Below are 22,943 nucleotides of genomic sequence, written 5' to 3' on the forward strand. Positions count from 1 at the left end.
CATAGTTTTTCTTGCGGTATGCAGAGCGGTCTAGCATAAAAATACAATGGCAAAACAAATCAAATAGATGTTTAACTTCACAGGAAGGGGCTCTGATTCAAAGGCTAACAGTCCCTCAGTCTCAGTTCAGCATTTCTGTCGGTAGACTTGATGAACATGCCTTGCAAAATGTGCAACGTTTAGAGCAGCCAACTAATACATTTTTAGTACACTTTGTCACTCTTAAACAACAAACAACACTACATGTAATGCTAATGCCTGTTACAAATCTCCCAAGTTTTAGCTAGCTAGCTAGCGCTGGCATTGAAATTGGTTTTGATAACATACCCTGGTTCTATTGTTCCTTCATTTCGGAGACATAGCCAACATTGCAGCCATTTGCAGGGTTCCACACCTAACTTTTTGTCACTGGATGCTGATAGTTTATTCAATGCAGTCGTACTTGTCAGCACAGGCAAGTGGGTGAGTATGCAGAGCACCATTTGACCCAGCACATTACAGTTTCTGTTTCAGCTGCCCTACTGCTAACCTCAGTTTTTTAGTGCAATGAAAGCAAACCTGAGGGTCTAGCACATCTTCTGATTGACATGCTCCAAGCAGAAGAAGTATTACACCCTCAGTGTACAGATTGATTGTCCTTCAGTCAGTTTTGAATATGATACATCTCTTTACACAGGACTGTATAATATACCTGGTTACTGGTTTGGACAATATATGATGTAAAACATAGAAACATCATGCAAGAGCTGATTTCTTGTTTTCACACTTAGTTCACTTGTATCTTTGAATGACCAACTTATCAGAGTATCTGCACATGCAGACCACTGCAAAAGCCTATCTTACCCAGAAGTAATCCAGTAACCCACAGTCTTTTTTTATTAATGCTGACCACGTTATGATGGTTTCCACCATAAGGCTCCTCATTACGAATGAAAAACCTTCTTAAATTTATACACTTCCAGACAGCTGAAAAAGAAATGTTACTTTGAATTGACTTTTAAAAATAACTGTGATTTGATTGAAACTGTAATTTTTTCTTAAATAAGTCAATTATATTTAATTTTCCAGAATCATAACTGTACATGAAAACAAAAAAACAAAACAAAAAGTAATTCCAAAGATCTTAAACCCTTTTTTCACTTTGGTACAACAACCTGACAGTTTTGCTCCAAGTACATTTGTTCTTTGGGCTTAGTTAATTGAAACTTTCTAATTGTTTTACAGTATTTTCAACTTATACGTTTTGGTCAGCATAATAAAACACAATTTCTACTTACACATAACTGAAAATGGGTTTCTTGTGTCCTCATTTTAAATATTACTTAGTAAACCTTCACAAAAATCTATTTTATTACATAAAATTCACCACAATCAAAAGCTGATTTCTTTAAGGTTAAACCACAATTTTCACATCACAATCAACCTACTAGAAATAAAGACGCATTCTCTTTTGAAGGACAAAATGTAATATGGTGCATTTTGAAAACAAAGGCTGCCTTTTATGTACAAAAAATACAATACAAATTATAAAATAAAATAAAGCACTGAAGTCTTCAGTATCTACACAACAGTTGCAAAAGAAAAAAAGAAAAAACACAAAATTTGTCCCCTTCTCAACCTTTTAAACTTCTTCAAAAAATATGCTGAATTGAAACTCTCGCCTTTAAAACATGAATATGAATGAATATGACAGACAGAATTCTTTGAACAATGAAGAAAAGGGGGGGAAAAATCAGATACTGTTTTTCTAATTTCAGTCAAATTAAAGTCTTTCCTTCCCATTACAATCTAATACATTCTTTACTCTTCCCTGGAGTGTGTCTGTGTCTACATGTCTCTTTGGCTGATCCAGTGCTTAGAGATTGACGCTGAGACTACAGACTCCACGTGTCACTTTCTTTATTTCTATCTCCATGAACAGTTTCTGCAGTGCATCAAAGGTGTATTTGAACCTTCTAGGATCGCTCAAGTTGCAAGTATAGATCAAACCAAATAGCATAGCACATGCACGCGCGATTGATCACGACTCATTAAGGAATTTCACACCATTAGTGACAATTCCACCTGCATGTGGTGGCTGCAGAGTGTCCCTGATGACTAACACTGGCATTGTACTTACTGTACATACTTCACTGCTGAAGCGTGGTGATGGCGGACACCGGAATCAGCGCCGAGTGACGTCATGTGACACCATCACCTTTGACTTGAAGTACATAGTTACTTTAGAGGAAATTGTTTCTGTAGATTGTTTCCATGGTAAGTAATTTTTCATTTTAGGTAAAGTGAAATAAACAGTTTCAAACCAGAAATCCCAATTTTCCATTGCAACAATGTAAAATTTCAATTCAACTTAATGACATGGACACACCTTTTTCAGTGTAGCACAACCTACTGATTTATTTAGTAAAATTACCTATGTAATGGTAACTGTGAATATAGTGTTTAAACATTTACTAATTAATATAACTGTACTGATTAAACATAATCCCAGTTTGGGTTTTGGTGACAAACACCTGCTCTGCTTTTAAGATTAAAAACTTTCCTTTCTGATAAAGTTTACAGTTCAGGCTGGAGCACGTAACCCAGAATCATCCCCTAGTTGCAATATGCGTATGCTGCTGGAGGCTTCCCATGATGCAGTGTTTCTTCTTCATTTACCTTTGTTTTGCACACTCTGCATTTAATAATTAGTTATTACTAATCTCTGCCTCTCTTGCACAGTGTGTCTCTTGTTCTGTCTCCCTCCCCTGAGCAGCAGATGCTGCTTCTCCCTGAGCCTCGGTCTGCCGGAGGTTTCTTCCTGTTTAAAGAATGTTTTTCCTTCCCACTGTCGCCAAGTGGTTGCTCATAGGGGGGGGACACCTGACTGCTGGGGTTTTCTTTCTTATATTGCACGTTCTTTACCCTACGATGTAAAAAAAAAGGGGTTTTGAGGTGACTATTGTTGTGAATTGCTGCTATATAAATAAAATTAAATAAAAATGAATATTAATCTTTAAAAAAACTTCTTTTTTTTCTAAAACTCAGTAGTAAATCAGTACAATTATAAAACACAAAATTATCAAACTTAGCCTCACTTCCCATTGCTCTGGTGTGAGTGGAAAACATGTGTAAATACTTTGAAACAAGGTAGGTATCCAGTTCCTGGTTAACAGTGACATCATGACATAAATGCTGATATGCTGCTATGAACAACTTCCTCATAGTGTGGTTGAGGTTTTAATAATGCATCAGAATAACATTAGAAAAGTATTTATCGCTAAAAAAAAAAAAATCAAACTGCACACTTTCTCTTCTTATTGATGTACAATAAGGTCATCATTCAATTGTTTTAAGTAGCATTAAAAATGCTACATTTACAGCTAAGCAACCACTTGTTGCTTATCTATCTATACAGTGACTGTCTCTTGGTGTGTTAGAGTCCATCAGTGGTTTAATGCTGGTAAGAACTGAGCAGATGAAGCTGTTGGAATAAACACCAGTCCCATGGGAAAGGGTGACCTCTGAGGTCTCATATTTACCTTAGAGCTCCATCTATTTTCTTGTTAGAGTTAAATCCTGCCTTTGTCTCTGACAGCTTCTCTGTTTGTTTATCTTCTCTCTCTTATTCCTCCTTTTCTCCATCATAGACTCTGTTTCTCTTTCTGTTTTTCCGCCACCTTTGATGCATCCCACCAATGTTTAATCCTTTCGGCTAACACAACATGATACGCGGTGCTGAAAGGGTGTACATCTGTACAGTGTTTTCAGGAAGGTTTAAATCCAGTTACAACAGTGTAAGACTGATGGCTCCCCTTCTGTCCAAAGTTATGAATATTTAAACTGTCACAGAATCAACCTCACACTCTCAGCACCAATGGATAAGTCAGCCTGCCACCAACAGTGGATAAGAAGCTGTTTATTCAAATCCAGACACTAGGACATGAAGCCCAGCTGCTATTGGCCAGAACGTTCACGCAGAGCTGAAGAGATTCTACCCAGTGAGCTTCCCTTTTAACTTTAGGGACATGTTTGTCTGGATGGATCTTGAAAAACTAACAAAATGTGAAACAAAAACAAAGATAACAGTGATTAAAAACAAAACTCAAGTTCTTACACGGGATATGAACCATGAACTGCCTGAAAATTTTGTGAACTGTACCTGTTCAAGAGAGACAACAGGTTTTCTTGTATATGCAGTAACAATAAAGGCATTCATTCATTTGCCACAACACCTCCTTCTAATATGATTTTTTTCTCTTAAACAGGACAGCACAGCATCTTTGTGTGAATCTACCTGGGACTAAAGTGTTATGATGCATTAAGAGTAACTACACTCTTTGCGTTATGTTCTGATCCCATCTCCAAAACAGTAAATATTCCTTAAAAAGCACATTTTGGGAGGAACTTAGCTGCTACCACAGGTCAGTATTCATGTAGTGAACATAACATGTCATTGTTGCCTATTTGAATATCTATTCAAGTCCACAGTATCTTCCTTTACCATGCTGTGAGCACGTATATCTTATGTGTGTGTGTGTGTGTGTGTGTGTGTGTGTGTGTGTGTGTGTGCAAAGTTTAACAGTTCACTGCAAAACTTTTTTCCCTTTATTTTGTGATTTAACTGTAGTTCTCATACGGTGCCATTTGTTATATACTAGCAACAAACTAATCAGCAAAACTCAGCAAATATCTTTTGCTCTGTAACTGAGACAGAGGCAGAAGAGTAATGGGATGGTGGGTGTGGGTGGGTGTGGGTGGGTGTGTGGGGGGCGTTCTAATTATTTTTGAAATGTAACACTTTTTAATCCATGTTAACTGCATTTTGCTCTGACAAATGGTGCTTAGACTGCTCTGGTGTTGGGACCCCTGAGGAAAAGCAGATGTTTCCAAGTGCTGTATGTGCCACTAAAAAAACTGTAAATCTCTTTATGCCAAAGTCTAAAATAAAATGATGTCAACTGAGAAGAAGAATTGGATCTACTATTATAAATACTAGTAAAAAAAACTGTAAACAAAAATAGAATGCAAGTTCACAAGACTAAAAACCAAAAATGAAAGACAAAGATCTTCAGGCTTTCAGGCAGAACTGCTTTAAAAAATAAAATTAAATTAAATTAAAAAATAAAATAAAATAAAATAAAACAAAATAAAATAAACACATTAATAATAAAGGTGTAATAAAGGTGCAGATGTGCTCAACTGGCCTGTTGTTTATGATGATGATGATTTATTTTTTTTTTGCACACTTTCTCATTGTTGTATGACTCACCATAGCGATGATGTCAGTAATGATATTAGAAACCAAAAGTTAAAATGCATGCTTTCAAAGAATGACAACCTAAAGGTAAGTGCACCCGAACTCCCTACAAATCATAGGTGCCCCTCACACACAGCTGTTTTGTCAAAAATACTTCTTTTCTTGGGACTTTGGAAATATGTAAACACAAACACAGAATCCAGGGAACTTGTGAAATATGTGAAAGGTGATAGAGTCTGTAGAGAGGTCTGATTCAAATACCAAAGAAATTAGATGGCAGTGTACTAACTGATGTATCAACGCTGAAAGCAAAGCATTGAGCATGCAAGTTTTGGGAAAGCCACAGGCATACGCTGAAACTTTGGAACAATGACTTCTTATAGCTTATCTGTAAATAAACTGTTTTTGTTGCATTGCGCCAAATTACCTCTTCCTCTCGAACGTCCTACAAAACACTGAAGGACTCTGAATAATTCAATTCCAGTAATGAGATGAATAAACAAATGCATGCATGAATATTCAGAGATTTAGTCATATCATTCCAGCTTCAAAAGCTTTTGGAAAATATTGCAACAGCATGCACAATCTGCTATGCAGCTGCTTCATTTTCCTAAAGTCCACCGGCGTTTACTCATCGCTGGCTTCTTTTTGCCAAAAGAGCTTTTTGTGCTCATCTTTAGCGGCTGTTTACACTCCTGCTTTGCGAAGGTGGCTATTTCAAATGCTGTATTTTACTCACATTCTTGCTGCACAGGTTGGAAATTAGTATTCATGTGAGCAGATGAATTGTTCAGGAAGAAACATTCAGTTGGACAGACAGACAGGTGTCGGTGGGCTAAAAGTCACCACTGTTTGCCTGAATGAAGCTCATTCTCCACCAGCTGAAGCCACATTGTGCACAACTGTGAATAATTACAAACAATGACTGTCATCCAGCAGGAGAGACCAGCTCTGAAAAGTTTCTTTCATGTGGCAACATTGCTGTTGGCTCATAACATGACGAAAAATTACTTTGGGCTCTCTGTTATATATCCGAGAAAACGTTTATAGTCAAACTTGTTCTTTTTAATGAAGCCCTTTTTCATAAGATGCTCATAACTGCTTTTATATAACACCAATAATTAGGCTGAGATTTATTATTTAAATGCCGATATGTTTATATTTTTTATTTTTTTATTTTTGTTTTTGTGGTTGACAACTGAATCTAAGCCGATTGGGTTTTATATGGAATAATAATGAAAATAAACTGATTAAAACTAAAAACTTTTTTTAAGAGTGCTAAGGTGTTTTACCTGGCGGAAAACTTTTTGTTCCCACAACGATAAACGTTTAATTGGCCTTGAAGGTCTAAAAACTACAATTTAAAAACGAAAACAAAACAAGTTGTGTTTGTGTTTTACACGATGTGTAATTTCGCTGGTTATTATGTAATAATACTGAATAACCCTGTTCAGTACTGCCCTCTTGCTAAAAGCTATAAATGCTGCTTTTAATCTCCTTTAAATGTATTTATCCACAAAAAAAGAAAAACAAATAAAAACAAAACCACCACAAAAGGTTTTTCTCATTTCAATATTCATCTTTATTTTACATTTCAAACCCCAACATAATCAGAGATTCGTCTGAACGTCCCCTCCAAAATAAGTAAATAAATATCATTTTCAAATTTTTTATTTTTTATTTTTTTTGTAATTAAAAAAATAAAGAAGTGGTCGCTGTGTGCGTCTGACAGTGAATAACAGCCTACCGAGGAGAAAATAAGGAAAGGAGCATTGAATGAGGCGGACAGAATAATTATAGCAGGTGCAAGATGTGAGGAGGTGGGGTGGCGGAGTCTTCCTGGACATTTACAAGACTCTAATATATATCTCCGACTATTTAAACAGAACAGCCCGTCTACATATTTACATCCTATATTTGTGGTTTGATTCAACTTTTGGGGATTTTTTTTCCTGCGGTACCACAGAACGGGAAAGTATTTTTGGAATAAATGTGATCTTCAGCAAACTGCATGGAAACACGTATCTGGGCCATGAGCGACTCCCAGTCGCAAGAAAACGTTTGTGTGTGTTGCAGGAGCTCTGTGAAGAAAACACCGGTTAAAACAGAGGTTAATTACTATGAAACACCGAATTAGTTTCAAAAACACCAAAGTCCCAGTGAAGAAAACCAATGCATTGGTCTTAAATGCCTCCGTTGACGCAACGGATTCGGCAACAAAGATAAATAAAAGCTCGATAAAGTTGGGAGATAAGTCTTTAACACCCCCCGGAGAAAAGTTCAGCTTTGCTTGGAGTCACTTAGAGTCGCTGGCGAGCCTCGGCATGGTGACGGTGCTCATGCTGGACACATGCGGAGGCGGGACTTGGCACATGCTGCACGGACAGGGCATGCCGGTGCCAACGCCCCAGTGCTGGAAACTGCTGCCCAGGGGCCCCGCACTCGCAGTGGGCGCTTTGAGAAGTCCGTGGTGGGGTCTGACTGAGGTGACGGCGGAGATACCGGGCGCGGAAAGAGAGGCAGTGGAGACAGCCGCCGAGGGGAGGAGAGGGTGATGTACCCCGGGGTGCGATGCGTGTGAAGCCGCCGGGTGTCCCGGCACGGGCCCCGCGTGTGTCATAGTCCCACATGCTGACGGGTGGAAGCTGCTGTGGTGTCCGCTACTGCCGTAGATTTCACTTACAAGCCGCTTCATCTCTTCCAGAGAGTTGCTCAGCATCAGGATGTAGTTTCTCGCCAGCAGCAACGTGGCGATTTTGGAGAGTTTACGCACCGACGGTCCGTGCGCGTAGGGCATGACTTCCCGCAGCCCGTCCATGGCCACGTTGAGGTCGTGCATTCTTTTCCTCTCGCGGCTGTTGATCTTGAGGCGGATCGCCTGCAGCTCGTTCTCCGAGAGGAGTTTACGGTCTTTCTTGGATGCCATCCGGAGCGACAGAGTCTCCTCGTCGATGGCGGAGAGGCCACGCAGACCGGGGATCTCTGACGGAGAGTCACTCTGCGTAGAGGACACAGCGCCTGAGAAGCCGTGCACAGACTTCTTCAAAGTAGACATGAAGATGTCGTCCACCTCGGGAGAGGACGGTCTGCTTGACACGCGGCTTGTATCTGAGTCCATGATCCGGGTCTCACACGCTAATCTGAAAAAAACAACAAAAAAGTAAACTTCTGAGTTACTTTACTGAAAGCTCAAATCCACATATCGACCAACCCAAGCTCATCTTACCCATTTCGATTCTGATAATGAGAATCTGCTCATTGTTTTATTATTATTTTTAAATCAATGTAGGCCTCATAAAATATGTTAACAAAGAGGAAACTTTGTGATTTACCTTTGATGTAACACAATCACAGAATGAAAAAGAAAGAAAACCATATAAAAGTTATTTGTTGAGTTCCCCATCTTTTATATGCAGCAGCCAGTAATCAGCGTCCTATTTTATTTCTGGTTATTTTTTTTCTGAGAATAATTAAAGCAGAAACACAATCTGTGTATACTGACACTAATTATCAGTAACAGAAAATAAATAATAAAACACCTACCGAGAGTGTTTGCAGGCGCGATGAAGAGAAAAACCTAAACGTCAAATCCACTTGTTACTCCAAGTCGCATCTGACAGCCCATTTGGCACGCCTGCGCGCATCCGCGGGGTTTTATAGTGGGCTGGGGTGCACAGAGGCCGGGTCACCAGGACAACGCAGTTTCTGTCCAAGCTGCCTCCCTGCGACCAATCAGCTCCGCGCAGAGGGAGGAGAGAGGGAGAGGAGGCTGACGGAGGGACCTCCAGCCTGATGTAATTACCAACACCCAGTATCACTATTAAGTGAAATCAGACACACTCCGTCCTACATATGGGCCCTTCTTCTGAAAATATTGGCCCGCCTGTATGGATGGATTTTTATTACAATAAGCCATGGAATATGACGCATTTCTTTCCCTTTTATAAGTGAAAAATAATTAGGGAAAAGCAATACAGTAAATCAAACTTTTTTTTTTTAAATAATTGGCCTGACGTATAAGAAACCTTTTTTTTATTATTGTGATTAAATTTCATTTAAAATGTGCTTGAATTCCATGTATCCTTTTTTTTTTATGAAGTAGCCTAAATGAGATTTCAGCTTGTTTTGATCATGAATTCGGTTTTTTTATATATTAATAATAAACAATAAAAAAGGAGAGTCAGTGTCGCCCCTTCGGCTGAACACAGATTACCAATCGAAGCCTAATAAGCAGTGCAATATGTTTCCTGCTTGCAGTGTTTGAGTTAATACGGTGTTTTCCGTTTGTACCCGCTGTTGGCCAGCAGCTGCCGTTGAAGTGCATCTTTAACGTTAATTAATGAAGTGTGTAAAATTGTCTTTAACCGTTATGATCCGCAATATTTCAATTAGACTGCAGTGAGCCACAACTCCGTGGCCTGCCGCTGGCGCTGACGTTATCTGGGCCGTGACATAAGGGCCTAAACCGGTGGTCTGCACTCGGACCTAACTGAAACTGACAGCATGCATTGTGCCACAATATGACAAGTGTTGTGCAGTCGGATGCAAAAAGCTCTAATTGCCTCTACAAGTTTATCTGTTTTCATAAGGGCGAGTTATTGGATAAATAAAAGGCGGGCTGAGGAACACCTCTGATGGGGTTAACGTTTGTAACTTAGGCCTATAGATATTTTGCACCAGGCGAAACATACATAAAATAATTATTAGTTTTTCTAGTATTATTTTTTCAATCTTTCTTATTCATTATATATATATATATATATATATATATATATATATATATATATATATATATATGATTTATTAATTTAGAAAAGAAATGACACCAAAAAAAAAAACAAGCAAACTAGCAAAGCTAGAAAGAAAAAAAACAAACAACTTCAGAAGTTCAATAGGGCAATGACAAAAATGAAAAAAAAGTTTTAATTATTTTTATCTCTTCCTTATTTCAACTAAGTTTTCTTAAGCGGAAGACTGTTGCCATAGTTAGCCTCCGTTTTACGCGCTTTGCGCACTGATTTAGATAGCTAGTTGACCGAAACTAAGTTTGTGCGGAGTCATGTTCGATTTGACGGCCAGTCGGAAAATTTGGCATCCTAACCGTCATCTTTCAGTTAAGAGCCCGTCAGGTGTCAAAAAATCAAGGTCATTGGCGGGTGAGTGTGCTTTAGCGTACCATACACACGCGCACACGCACGCACACAAACCCGCCCACCGCCCCCGTTTCCCCCCCTCCCTCATCCTGAGCCTATATTGCTAGTTTGGCTCCTCCATTGCGTTCGCGTGTTTAGGCCTGCTCCCGTTAAATAAGATTATGCTAATGAAGTGGCATTTTAAATAAGGAGGTTTGTATCCTTGCCACCCCCCCGCTTCATTAAACATTCCCACAGTCTCAGTGTTGCAAGTGGATTCACAATGACACACATGCTCTCCTCTTCCGCAGGGTTTTCTTTTTACCTCTAGCATCCTCATTTCACTCTATACCACGAATTTGACCTCCCAGCAAGAATGTAACGAGAGCTTGAAACATTCTGGAAGGCTGTCATTCAATTATGTATTTATTTATTTTACTTATTTCAATTATTTAAATAGAGTTTTTTTGTTTTTTTTAAAAGAACTTTTTTGTGCATAACATATTTTTGTTAATGCATTAACAGAAATTGATTTTTGGTATGTCAGTGAGAAAGGATGATATTTCGACAGGGAAAAAATAAGTTTGCAGCTGCACTGATTCAGAGAAAACCTAAACAGTTCTCTGTGTGTGTTTTATATTGCAGCAGCTGGAAACTGCCCCCCCAATCCACGTGTTATTTACAAGTATTTTCTATATTGCCAGAAAAGAACACTCAACAGGAAAGAGACTATTTGTGAATAAATAAATAAATACCAAACCTGATTAATAATGACAAAGCAGACAGATTATTGGCAGATTTTTATTTTTTTTTTTAAAAAACAACAACAACAAAAAAAAACAGACAACAGCATTACACCCATGTGATTTCCAGACCATGGGAATAAATCGGTTTCTTTAACAGCCTCCGCTCTTCTGGTTTCATTCTTTGCACCAGATTTCTAAACCTGGCTGAGGATTTGCGCTCATTCAGCCACAAGTGCTTTGGTAACACTGATGCTGTGATAAGGTCTGTTTTGCAGCCTGCACTCCAGTTCATCTCAAAGGGCTTTGTGAGTGGCAGTTAAGTCTTTTTCTTACCAAAACTGGGAAAACCCTTCATTTATGATCTCAGGTTTTTGAACAGGGGCAAAACAGTAATGTTCAAATAGTAAAGAGAGTTCCTTGGATGCTCTATTCAGTTTTCAAATTATTTGACAACCAAACTGAGGGAAAACAGCCAAACTGAAACCTAAAAACAAGGTATGTGAACAGTGGTGTTGGTAACATGTTCGCTCATCTTGCAACTTTGACTCCTATCCATCTATGCTCTTCATCAAGATCGTCCCCATCTTTTTAATTCTCTCTCTGTTTCTGTCCATCAGTCTGGGTGGCGTTAGGCCCAGTGCAGTGGTGAATACCAATAGTGAGGAGGAGCATATGTGAGCCATACTTAATCCTGCTAATCTGCCTCCAAAATAAAAAAAAAAAAGGAAGGGAACAAAAAACGGCAGAAAATAGAGGAGGGTGGAAAAACATGAGAGAAGGTTTCTCTTTCTGTCTTGGGAGCTGACCAGCAGAGCCAAATGAACTGAAAGACATGAATAATGTCCTGGCTGTCCCCCTCGATCCCTTTCTCTGTGAAATCCTGGAACGAAATGAAGCAAAATTCTCGCTTTTGTTGAATTCTGTAGTGAAGAACGTGAGATGCCGCCAGCCACCGCCACTGCCGTTACTGTGAGCGTGTTTCTGCGAGTGCACTTTGTCTCCCGCTCAGATTTGCATGCATGTCTCGTGCATTAGCACTTTACTGTACATCTAGTGGCCTAGTTAATGCCAATAAATTAGGGTGAAGCAAAAACATGAGAAAGTGCCGGCACCCCAATTTTAACTTTGGTTATACTTAGCTGCATGACATTTTCTTAATCATTTGAAAAGGCTGGGTGGGGGGTAAAGCATTTGAAGAGAGGTAAAGCCTTTTTCCTAAATCCACAAGTACACATAACTCGGGAAAAGTCGAAACTGGAAAAGATATAAAGGTCCAATACAAAGTCTCCACACACCAGACGAGTGACAGTGAGATTGTACCTGTTATACAAACTCTTTCTCTTATCTCTTACCTCTTCTAGCTGTCTGGCTTCCCCTTCATTAAAATCCCAGCTCCTCTTACTGAAGACCATCAAAAAGTATTTAACTCTTTTAGTATGTGGTGACAAATTGTTTGCAGGTAGCTACTGGTCTTTTTCTGTTATCCCCAGTTCTGTCAACTTATTTTCACCATGTCAAACAGGCAGTGATTTAGATTAAAGAAGTGTAGAGTTAACCAGTCCAGAACTGTTTGGCAATAAAAATGTCAGTCATCATGTTGAACCTCTTACTCTTGTCCGTTTGAGTGTTCCAAGTCAGATTCAGCAAACTCTCTTAAAGCCACAAACTCGTCATTCTGCTTAGTTCAGCCTGATGCATGGCACCTGTTCACGAGCAGGTGTTCGTTTGTGAGATTTGCATAAATTAACATAAATATTGACCCAAAAATGCTATACGGGGCTACCTGCTCTGCTCCTTTTCAGACAACATTAATTCAGAAAGTTGTTACTAGAAATGAACAAGGACTTGCCAGTAATAATTCTAGGGGGCAGGAGGCAATTATAAAACATAAGAGTTATCATATATTGAAAAGGGAATGGTGGGATTATAAACAAGGTCTAGAGAGTTTAAATCACATGTTGTAGGAAAACCAGAGGCAGCTGTTAGAAGAGTTTTTTTCCCCAACAGCTTACATGTATTATAAGTACGTATTCTGATTAAGTCATAAAATTGAATCATAAACTCTGGAAAAACATGGGGCAAATCCTGTGCCCCCCTTGTACCTCGCTACTAGCCTAGCATCCACCTGTGGGCTCACACTACAAAATTCATTCATCGCTCCCCAATTTCTTTGTGTACCACACTGCAGGGAGTGATCAGTTCAAAGCCTCTATACTAAACTAACTCTATTCTCTTAATATCTTGCATATTTCTAATGATCCGGAAGACAGCACGCTCCTGCTTTATTTTTGGTTAGTTTCAGTTCTTAATTTTTCCTTATCATAGATAATATTAATGCATTTAGGAGTATTGCGATCCTTAAATCAAATACTGTAAGAAAAATATTGTTTGTATGCTTCCTATTGTCTAAAAATAAGTGCAGTGTGTTTAAAAAAGACACAGAGAAACTCATCAAGTTGTTTAAGACCATGGTGTTAAAGAAGAACAGGTATTCTTCCTATGTGTCTCTCCACGGGTTGGCATACCAATTGCTAGAAAACCTGTAGCATGTTCTTTAGCCTGTTTCAGATGATTTGCAACAACATTTGCAGATGATTATCAGTGCATAATGTTCGTCTAGCTACAACCTTTGATTAATTTTGCAATCATCTTCTTCACTGTATCACTTTGTTTACATAAAAAGAGAGTCTGCAGCCATGCTTGCATGTTTTGAGGGGCTTTATTATATTTTTTTATTTAAGTGCTGATGTTTTTAGTCTTCTTGGTCATAAATAAATAAATGGACAAAACTTTAATCTGATATCTGATCTACAAACGCAAACTTCCTCGTGGCTCTACTCATTCAGTCGGTAGGTTTTATCTGATTCAGGCCGTGAATGTGTATAGAGCATGTCATGGGAATCCATCTGATAGCAGACATCCTAGACTGCTAACCCAGACCCACACTAGGTGGTGTAGGTGCTGAAAACGCAAACAAATACACGAGAAAGTCATCAGCAAGTCACCAAAGTGCTACTGCACCTCTGTACAGATGTGTAGAGACACATGAGGGCAAAAGGTCACATCAGTAACATATACTGAATCATGTGTACCTTGGCTGCCGAAGGAGTCTTCGGGCCCGTGTGTCTCTGGGGCTGGACAGCGCTGGGTTTTGCTGGCCGGGGGCTTTATCTCTACAACAGCTATTAGGAGGTAATTAAGTCCTAACACTGCAGAGCCTCCCATGGTTACTATAACATAACTGCAAATGGGAAGCTTACAAGCTCCTTTAGACGGCATGACAAATTGAATGGAACTCATTGGGCTTCAGCTATTATTCCAGCGGCCCCATCTGGCTGGGAAAAGATAAAGGGGATTTGCTGGAGGTTGTGAGGGGTTGAGCCTCTGTGCTCGGCGTGTTAGTGTGTGTGCGTGAGGGATAAGTAACAAGAAGGGGGTCCTGGACCAGCGTAGGGAGTGTTTTGAGGGTTCCAGGGGGATTTTTTTTCTCTACTCTTTGGTGTGAGCTTCAATTCAACAGGCAGCCTGAGATTTGCTTTGGCCAAATGTTACAAATGTTTCGACAACCTGGTCTCTGATCCTCCGGGGTCACCCAGGAGGGCACGGGGGTACAACAGCTTTACGCCCAGAGATTTAACAAAGCAGCATGGGGATGAATATATTCACACTTGTATTCACTGCCCAAGCCTCCAGATGCTTGTTTTAGGGAGCCAGAGACTAGACTGTGTCGCACTATGCTCAAAGCAGGCCAGCTGGCTATTTGTGTCCATCGTGCATCCATGGCCAAACTTGAGAGGACAAAAAAAAAAGTGTCACGTTCACTGGAGTGAAGCTGTCAATTGTTTATGGGTGGAAAAGCTGGTGAAATTATTCTAAGACTGATTAAAGCATATTTTAAAGCGATTAGAGCATTTTAAATTTGCACAAGTGTTCCATATAATAGTCTAAACATAAATGCATCTCAATGATGCAAATCATCTCAGGACCCTTGAAGCAACTGAGCAAGAAGAGTACAAGATAAAAGATACTGAAGACAAAGTAGCATATGAAGGACCATAATTTATCCTAACTCATGTTATTAATATTAATGTTTTATCCATCATATTTATAACTTTTTACAGGTAGGCTCAATAACAGAAATAGGTCATTGTACAAAGCAATAATGCGAACAGTACCTAGTGTGCAGCTGGAATAAGTGTATCTAACTGAAAACAGCTCATATATGTAAATATATGAATGCGCACATTTCTGGAAATCCTGTGGTTTTATCCATATTTTATTAATATTTCCACGTTTTTCTGAAATATGTCATTTTTAATCACAGAAACAGCCCATGAATGCTCTCAATGGACTTTGAGTTGCTTGCTAGGAGCAGAGAAGGTACAAAAAAATTCAGATTCCATAAAAGCGACATTTTCCTTAAGCAAGATCAAACAGTTTTAGATCAAGTTATTTGAAGATTTGGTGTGAATGGACACCCGAAACAAAAAGAAACAAAGAACGTATCTGTGGTTATTGTGGATTTGTCCTCAGTCCTGCTGAAAGCCACTGATAGCCCTACAGTATCCTCAGTGCCGCATCACAATGGGTGTAAAGGGGTCTAATGACGGGGATCTGCCAAGCTTAACAGGCTCTCATTCAGATGGCGATTGTCAGAAGGCAGGAGACAATAGGCTGAGGAATAACAATAGTGTACACAAGCAGACCAGGCCATCCCTGTTCTGTTGCAATTAGCGTCATATGTAGGGACTGAGAGGGCTGGGCTGCATTCCTTCACTCTCCCTACCAGCCTCCTGATCCCATCACACACACACAAGCTCATCATCCCTAACAAGGGGGTGGAGTACTTTATTGCCACCTCACTACTACCCAGCTGGCACACCCCCAGCACACACACAGACATGCACTCAACACTGTTGTTTCTTTCTCTAGTGGTTATGTTGAAGTCAACCAGTGTTGGCCATACGTGAATCAAAAAATATATATGTGTGGTGGAAATTTGACAGGGCACTCAATTGTTGAGCTGCGGACTTTTACAGATGATGAAGTTAAGAATGTATTCACCAACATGAATATTGATGGAGACATATTCATGATGGGTACATGATTTGTTTCTCTGATATTTTGCTACACCCACTTTGAACACAGCCTAAAGAAGGTAGTAAAGCTTGATGAGCATGCCTACATAAGCCTTGGTTCCACCACAGGAACTTTACCCAGGGATCTTGCAGCTGTCTCTGCAGCCAGTGAAAACATCGTTTGATTTTTTGGAGAATACTCCAAATAGTAGTATTATGTACATTAACATTTAATTGCATCAGGTAATTTCCCATTTTTCTAAGACATTAGTCTACAGCACACGTTCACTATTCCAAATCCAGAAGATGGATCTCTCTTTCGGATTGTGTAGTGTAGAGCACCCTTTTTAAAGTAAACTTTAATAAGCATGGTAAAGTGATGTATTGCGACTCTTTGTTAGGTATTAACATAAAAGTGACCTAAATTTCAATGACCGAATGGGCGTCACTTCATCATCACAGAATATCCCAATTAGTTTTTATATCTGGAAGACAAGTTTTTTGGTGTAGAAACATGAGCTGTTGTAGAAGATGCCTAAAACATAATTTCTCCCTTATAGGTTAAAGGAGTTTTTCCACACTCATTATTCATTAAGAGTCGTGTTGTGTACTGAGGTGACATTAATAAACTTGGAGGCCTAGAGAATGGACAGGTCTTCAAGGAGATGTGCACCGGGCCTATGGGGTAGAAAAGCAGAGAAGGTGGGGGTGATTTGGACCCACTTGGCAGCTTACCATACTAGCTCTCCTTCAATTCTTCAGCAATTATGCTGTCATCAAGCCATTTTGCCTTTTTTGAGAATGAAGAGAGCAACACAAATAAGGGCCACGCTGATTTAATTAAACTAATACCAATTCATGTTCGAGCGAGATGCTTGAGGCGTCATTAGAGGGAGAAGGACAGAAAGGGTCTGTTCCTGTGTGTTTGTGTGTGTTTGTCCGTGCCCGTGAGTCTATGCATGGATGCCCATTATATATGTGAGAAATTCTGAGCATTTGTGCATGTGAGTGTGTATGTGTGGGCGTGTGTCCCCTCACTTCCAGTCCATTGACCTGCTGCGGTGCTGGTGCATGCTCTCTGCTGTCCTGGTTTTGGTCCAACAGAACATAATGTGTGGAGGGAAGGAGAGAGGCGATGGGAGAAAGCAGAAAGCGAGGGGGGGGTTGCACGGAGGGGGCTGTTTGTCACTGTGAATCGGCTCAGGGTGGTTCACATCATCTGGCCATTGATGGCTGCCCCTCCCCTGTTGTAAAACAAGCTCCTGTGGGCCTGCCTGAACACTGGGGGCATTGTGTCCCACCCTTGCAGGAAACATACCACCCAAAGTGCTGCTACCCCCCACCACCACCGTCCACCAACAGCATCTCCAGTCCTTTGCCCTCTCCATCTCGCTCCATCTTTTCCACCCTTGCTCCAGCACAGCCTTGTGTCAACCTCAAGCTGGTGGCGGAGGCAGCACAACATAATGGTGTAGCACGATCATTTGAATGCAACAGGTAGGACTAAAGAAGATGGAGGGAAAGAGGGAGTGAGCAGCAAGTGGAGGAGCCTGAGGGAGGTGCAGGGAGAATGACAGATTTGAAGGGCTGGTGTAAAGGGGGCGTTCCCCGCGGTTTCCGTAAGATGGAGGGCTAATGGGAAGATTGATGGATTGAGACAGCAAAACAAAACAAGGGGTGGTGATAAAATGTAAAGTGGGGGATAAAGCAAGTAGGGCTTGGGCTGAATTGTGTCTTGAAGCCTCAATTCTGAGGTTGTGTGAGTGTGTGTGTCACAAGGCCAGGAGAAGGAGGAAAATTTACTGCCTTTGGGGGCAGGGAGTAGGTGCGACTCGTTCCCTAATTGCCAGGGAGGTCTCGGGATCTTTGGGTACAAGACAAGTGTGAAGGGTGGGAGAATAAGACAGGATACAAGGGGTTAGTGCAGGTCAATGCTGACCACCTAAGATGCCCCTCGCAAAAGACGCACACCCTCCCCCCATTCCATTTCACCCCTCACCAAGTGCCCTGGCTGAATGCTATAAATAAATATCGTGTCTTCCCCACTAAAAGCTGATAATTTACTGCCCACCCATCCCGTTCTGCCCATCTCTTCTCCATTTCTCAGCTCCGTTGCCAGGCGGTGAATGAAGCTCGTCCTTTGAGATTGGAGAGCCGGGCCTGTGTTTTCTGGAGGGGCTGTCCTCAAAGTTTGGAGCACTCTGGAGTGGACACACACAAACACACATATGCTTATATGTTGAATGCCACACATGCTCCTTTTATCAGCCACCTCTATAACAGCTACCCTCATGGCAAGAATTTAAGGTTTGTTCAATGCAGGTGAAGAGAGCTAACTCTTTTCTTTTCTAATTAAATGTGAGGCTAACAGGTGCTTCAGGTTGATGATTCTTAACTCTGGGTCAGAGTGAAAGGCAGATTTGCACTCTCTTAATTCATCTGCGTTGTCTGTCTGCACTTTGTTCACAAAGACTTCACTAGTAAAGTTAGTAAAACTTGTTAACCTAAAAATGTAATCCATTGTGTATGTTATACATGCATGCTTAGAGATGCTTGCAGGTGTTTTATGCAGGTTTAACATGAACAGTGCGTACACCTACTGGTAAATTTGTACAAATATGCCCTAAAAGCCCCAGAAACAAGCATGAGAAAGAAAAAAAGTCAGTAATTCAGGAGATCTGCACTAGTTTTTAGAGTACCAAGCCTAATCAGGTTACTTAGTCGGTCACTGTTAAGTGCAGTTTTTAAGATGAACTTTGCATTGGTTGCATTTACTTGACGCCTGGTTTCAGCAATACACATTCAAGTGAATGCACATTTGACTGGCTTTTCCTAGCAGCATACACTGTCTTGCTATTTTGAAATTTCTGATTTGTGGAAACTACGGAGCATCAAAGTTAAAGAAAAATAAATCTCACTATCACACAGGAAAATCAGTAGAGTTGAACGTTCAGCATAACTTCAGTTCATTTTTTTTCATTTTTACCCGCCTTTACCGCTTCCTCCCTCTGTGTGCTATCTGCGTGCACTTTGTGGTTCAACCATAATGTAGTAAATACAGGACGACGCCCTCCTTGCGACTGGCTTGTCCATTGATTGGATTTGATTTTTTTACCTTTGGTGAAGGATTGTAAGTAGTTGCAGCAACCAGAGTGCAACACCCTCAATCTCTGGGTGTCAGCTTTTGATTGATTTGACTCAACTAGTTGTGTTCTGGTATTATTCCTTTATAAAAGCAGGGTTGCCAAGCATTTTTCAGTTAAATCGTCATCCTGCAGTAACTACGTCACTATTTGTGAAATTTCAGTTTCACGTTAGTTTCAAATTTCTGTCGTTCTGTCTGTAAGTGACTCTGATTGAAAGTAGCTAATGTGAATTTCTATCTGTGTTGTTGTCTGTTGCATGTAGTTACCAACCTGACCCCGTTCAATCACAAACCGAGGTCAGACTGACTCTTATTGCTGTTTTATCACTGTCGTGATGCACCAAAGTGCTTTGAAGGTAGCAGCTGACCACGAGTGGTCACAGTCCCAGTCACCATCTTTGAAGCAATCATTTTGAAGGTAACAGGACTGCAAGTTCACCGTTTTGCCAAGTGTGACTGCAGCAATAACCGTGAAATAAAAGACACCACTGATAAACTAAACAAAAAGGAGAAATCAAAATCAAGGCAGCCAAGATATTGTTATGTGTCCTTTGAATTCCATGCTAGAGGATGAGGTAAATATTGGCAACTTTAAAGATGAGAACATGAAGGCAAACAATGTTGACAGCTACAAGAAAGTGACCCAGATTAATGTTTGCTAATCATTTTGGCATAAATGTAATTTTAGGTCACTTTTGATATTTTGAACATGAGGACCTGTTGCTTTGTCCCATATTGTGTTTAGCAATTTCCACAGGATTTCTCCAATAAATTGTTTTAATTGCTTTTTCTTTGGCACTTTTGCTTCCTATTTCTTTCTTGCAGCCATCTGCTTCCCTGGCGCCCTTGCCTGCCTGGCATCCACCTGGAAAGAAAAATACAAGAAAGAACGACAAAGCCGACAAAGACAGATACAAGTATGAAACTGCCAGGGCTGCCATGGAGTCGTTCACTGACCTACTGTAGCTCAAAAGAGGACAGAGTGAAAGAATAAGAGGGAAAAAAGAATCAAAGGGGAGGAGAGTGTGCTGGCAGCCTCTCCCTGCCTCTGCTGCCATGCCAGAGTCAAACAGGCACAACTAAGAAATTGTTACCCTAACAGGGGGCACAGGGAGGGCAGAGAGGGATGGAAGAGGGTCTATTGAGGAAGAAAATAGTGCCTGTATTCCCCAGTAAATCAGTGTTGTTGAGAAGATTGGCCTTGCCAGTAAAGTGAAGAAACGACAGTGGCAGCTGCACCCAGTTCAGTTCCTGCTGACAGAGATGAGGCTTTTGTTTGGGACACAGTGAACGACATAGGGTGGCATGGTCTGGAATGTGACATTATTGTTTTTTTTAATAGAGATGGGGTCAAAATGGGGCACACTCAGGGAGCAATTGGGAACCAGATTTTGTTTGTGTGTCGTTATAATACATGTGTGCCATTTATAGCAAGTTCAGTCATAAAGCAAACGCTCCTACTTTGAGTTTAAGCCAGAAATAAGCTATTTTAATGTTGAATGTAAAGTCAGTGTCAATTTCTTAATTTGGAACTGAACTCACCTTGTTGTTGAGTTCCAAGAGAAAGCACAAAAGGAGACACTAACAGGAAAAGTAAAACACGGTTTGGATCCACAGCGCATCTTAGAGGAAGGGGCTGCTGCAACTCGATTCAAGAGTGATCACGTTTATCCTATGAAACATTTCTATCCTGGCAGGAGGGATCTTGTCTAGCATAATGGTGCCCCCATCCACAGGGCTAGAGATTACTTCTGTTATATAAATGCAAGCGTGAAAAATAAAAGCAAAATGTTTGTCTTGTTGCAAGCAATTCAAGTTATTAGTTGTTGTTGATGCTTGTTAATCCACCTGGACTAATATTACATGATGCATTGAACATACAGCTGCTTTACCCTGACGACAGTTAACAAGTCAACGCGTGACTTCATTCTGGCTGCACCTGCAGTGTGCTTGAGTGTTTTTGCATGCGTGTGCGCAAGTGTGTGTCCCTGCATGGATGCATGTGTGTGAATTTAACAGGCAGGTGGTAATGAGGCAGACCGAGCTGTGCTGGCTTCTATAATGAGGAGGCAGGCAGTGAGGGGCAGGGCCAATGCTACTAATGGGCCCCTATAGCCTTTAATAAGCAGTAATTATAGTGTGTGTTTACCAAGTGGCTCCAACCTGGTTGAAAATGGTTACCTTCACTCGTAGCTACTTCACGGCTGGCCCTCCCACCCAGGAATACAACAGAACAATGCTGCACAAAGCTTTTTGTGCACTGCATGTGTGTTGGAATTAGCATGTATGCTAAAGTCCTGCCTTCGGTGCACTACCATCTAAAGGGTTTTTTGTATCATTTGTTGAAAAGCTGTAATGTGTTTGTGCATGATTTTCAGTTTCTGAATCTAACAGTGAATACCAAAGCATCCACGTTTAAACAGGGCAGTGACGAGCATTCCAGTGCGTATGAAGCACCTGAAGCAGATCTACTCAGATTTCATTCTCATGCTGCGTATTACAATGTAAAAATTGATGTAGTGCTTTAATACTTTGTGTCTCCCCTTTGGTTGCACTTTGACCTCTGTCCAACCTCTGGCTGACCCTGTGGAGACACTCAGCGATTTGGGGAAGCCCTCTCAGTGACCTCATCAATCACAACACCAGCAGCCAGGCTCCAGGTTCTCCCTCTTTCTGTGGCGGCTGCTGCATTGTCTTCTTTCCGTCTCCTTCTCTACGTTGATGTAACACTCACTTTCTCTTGTTCTACTTTTCTTCCTATTCTCTCATCACGCCCTCAAACCTCACTCTGACTTTCATTAGTGTTCAACTGTCAGATGTTCGACAAACTAATATCATTCCTGCCTGTCATGCACTCAGTCCCTCAGTTTACCAAAACTTCCTTCCACATTGTCTCAACATTTTCCTCTCTCCTTCGTTTTCCCCTTAATTTCTGAAAGGATGGAAGTTAGCTGAGGAAAGGCTTGTTCTTTCGTCAGAAGCTATTGAGTTAGGATGATTAACAGGTGGAGCTCTCACTGAGACACACATACTGTGCTGAAAAAAAATATTAAACCGCCACCCAGTGTGAGGTTTATCTCACTGCTGTCCAAAATTAACAGTATTAGTAATTACCAAGCTCTTTAATCAACATGACATTTTTTAAATACTAAAATATAATAATATAGTTGCTATGTTGTTACATAGTTGTTACATAGTTGTGACTCTATTTAAACACAAAAGCAGAAAAATGTAGTGAAGCAATTTATTTGCTTTCATTCCTGAACATAAGAAACAGTTTTATGCTTCTCAGAGAAGTCCAGTGTGCCGGCTCAATCAGTTTGTAATTTGCCTAATAAATAACAATATTTTTTTTTTAGTTACAAAAAAGTTTTTGATAGATTTTTAAAACATTTGTCTATTCTTGTTTTGTGACAGGTGGTCTAATAAATTTGTTAAGCGCTGTATCTATTCTGCTTTACGACAGCATGGTTATAAACTAACCAAACACAGTGTCTCAGTGCAGTGGAGCATAAACTGGCTCTAGGATGTTATAGCAGGTTTCCAGAGCTTGGCTGGTCCATCCAGTCATGGTTAGTCCAAGTATGGTTACAGATGAAGCGA

General features: G+C 40.5%; 1 protein-coding gene and 1 long non-coding RNA gene across 2 annotated transcripts; both read right to left on the minus strand.

Moving 5' to 3' along the window:
* Nucleotides 1–6,797: 6,797 nt before the first annotated feature.
* Nucleotides 6,798–8,891, minus strand: olig2 (oligodendrocyte lineage transcription factor 2). Its single transcript, XM_005475374.3, has 2 exons — nt 8,783–8,891; nt 6,798–8,379 (listed from the first exon to the last, which is right to left on the minus strand). Exon 2 carries the CDS (start codon nt 8,355–8,357, stop codon nt 7,536–7,538), a length of 822 nt encoding a protein of 273 aa, XP_005475431.1. The 5' UTR covers nt 8,358–8,379; nt 8,783–8,891; the 3' UTR covers nt 6,798–7,535.
* A 2,371-nt stretch (nt 8,892–11,262) lies between these two features.
* Nucleotides 11,263–12,822, minus strand: LOC102081509 (uncharacterized). The gene is made up of 2 exons (XR_269927.4): nt 12,470–12,822; nt 11,263–11,997 (listed from the first exon to the last, which is right to left on the minus strand). It is a non-coding gene; the product is annotated as an uncharacterized LOC102081509 (long non-coding RNA).
* Nucleotides 12,823–22,943: the final 10,121 nt, after the last annotated feature.

The sequence above is a fragment of the Oreochromis niloticus genome, linkage group LG16 (genome assembly GCF_001858045.2).
Source record: "Oreochromis niloticus isolate F11D_XX linkage group LG16, O_niloticus_UMD_NMBU, whole genome shotgun sequence".
In the NCBI taxonomy this organism is placed as follows: Eukaryota; Metazoa; Chordata; class Actinopteri; order Cichliformes; family Cichlidae; genus Oreochromis; species Oreochromis niloticus.